Below are 1,645 nucleotides of genomic sequence, written 5' to 3'. Positions count from 1 at the left end.
AGTAACCCAAACCTGAGTTCCTGGCTTCAAAGCAACCTAAAACAAAAATTATACGGTTTTTAAAAGATAAATCTTGAATTTAGGAATCCAAAGAGTCTCAGAATCTTGATTTGAATTAAATATTTTTATTTCCAGGGCCCTGCTCTCCAATCTCTCCTCAGCCTGTTCTCGGCCATCGTCAAGACCGATTTCGACGGAAAGCCAACGTTCGAGAACCTTCTGGACACCGTCACCTCTCCAGTCTACGACAACCTGCCACTCTCTAGACACTCTCACCTGGCCATTGCCTCCTGTGCAGCTGTTATAACTGAAAGCACTCAAAGCCTTGAAAAGAGTCGTGCTCTCGCCAAGAAACTCGCTCAACAACTTCAAGTTCCAACGATGACTGACTCGATTCGTCTATTCGCTATGATCACTTTGGGAGAACTTGGACGTCGTGTTCCAGAGACTTATGCTCCTGATTTCCCAGTTCAACCGGAGGATTTGGCTATTCGTGCCTTTAATAACCCACATGAGGATTTGAAGGCAGCGGCTGCTCAGACTCTCGGAGCATTGGCAGTTGGAAATTTGACAGTATACCTTCCATTCATTTTGAATCAAATTAAAACTCAACCCAAGAAGCAATACCTCCTATTGCATGCGTTAAAGGAAGCCATTGTTTGGGAATCGTCTTTGGATGAGGGCTCAAAATCCACTGCTATCTTCCGATCAGCAATTGGAGATATTTGGGGAATGTTGATGGCTAACGCTGGTGGAAGTGAAGATGGAACTAGAAGTGTTGTTGCTGAATGTCTTGGTCGTCTATGCTCATTTGACCCAGAAACTCTTCTTCCACAACTCAAAGAACACATGAAATCGCAAGATCCAACGATTCGTGCCGCTGTTGTCTCTGCTATCAAATATATGATAAACGATGATAAGAGAAGTGTCGATGTGTCTCTTCAGAAGTATATCAAGGACTTCCTTCAATCGATTCGCGATCCAGACCTCAAGGTTCGTCGTGTGGGACTCGTTGTGCTCAATTCGGCTGCTCATAACAAGTCGGCACTGATCAGAGATCTTCTTCCGGAGCTCCTCCCACATATTTACGAAGAGACGAAACTTCGAAAGGAACTCATAAAGGAAGTCGAAATGGGACCATTCAAACATCTCGTCGACGAGGGTCTTGATCTCAGAAAATGCGCCTTTGAATGGTAATTTTTTTCTAAACTTTCTAACGAAATTTCTAGATGGCGGCCTAGTAAACTCAATTTGTAAAAGTTTGAAATTTCTAGATCATTTACCTTTGTAGCCTGAAAAACTCAACTTGCAAAAGTTAGGCCATCATGTTAAAATGGCCTAAAAACATGCCTGGTGAATATCAGGCCATTTCTACATCAAAAAAGTTGGTGGCCTAGAAAACTCAACTTGCAAAAATTAGGCCACCATGTTAAAAACGCCTGAAAACACTCTAGGTGAAAATCAGGTCATTTCTGGGCCATTTTAACACGGTGGTCTAGAAAAATCTTATTTTGAGAATGTTAGGCCACCATGCTAAAATGACCCAGGAAATCAACTAAGTGAATATCGGGTCATTTCTAGGTCATTTACCATGATGTCCTGGAAAACTCAACTTGCGGAAGTTGTATCACCATTCTAAAATGAC

General features: G+C 42.3%; 1 protein-coding gene across 1 annotated transcript in view; it reads left to right on the top strand.

The window, feature by feature from the left end:
* Cbr-cand-1 overlaps nucleotides 1–1,645 on the top strand; it is a gene marked incomplete at both ends in the record, with an annotated part of 6,200 nt that overhangs the window by 3,653 nt on the left and 902 nt on the right. Inside the window, one exon of the mRNA XM_045238318.1 lies at nucleotides 136–1,162. Within this exon, the coding sequence (XP_045091198.1) occupies nucleotides 136–1,162 (1,027 nt within the window). The remainder of the gene's footprint in view (nucleotides 1–135; nucleotides 1,163–1,645) is intronic.

Source organism: Caenorhabditis briggsae (assembly GCF_000004555.2).
Source record: "Caenorhabditis briggsae complete genome, chrV, whole genome shotgun sequence".
Classification (NCBI taxonomy): Eukaryota; Metazoa; Nematoda; class Chromadorea; order Rhabditida; family Rhabditidae; genus Caenorhabditis; species Caenorhabditis briggsae.
Note: the sequence above shows the minus strand (reverse complement) of the source record. Positions and strands in the feature narration are given on the sequence as shown.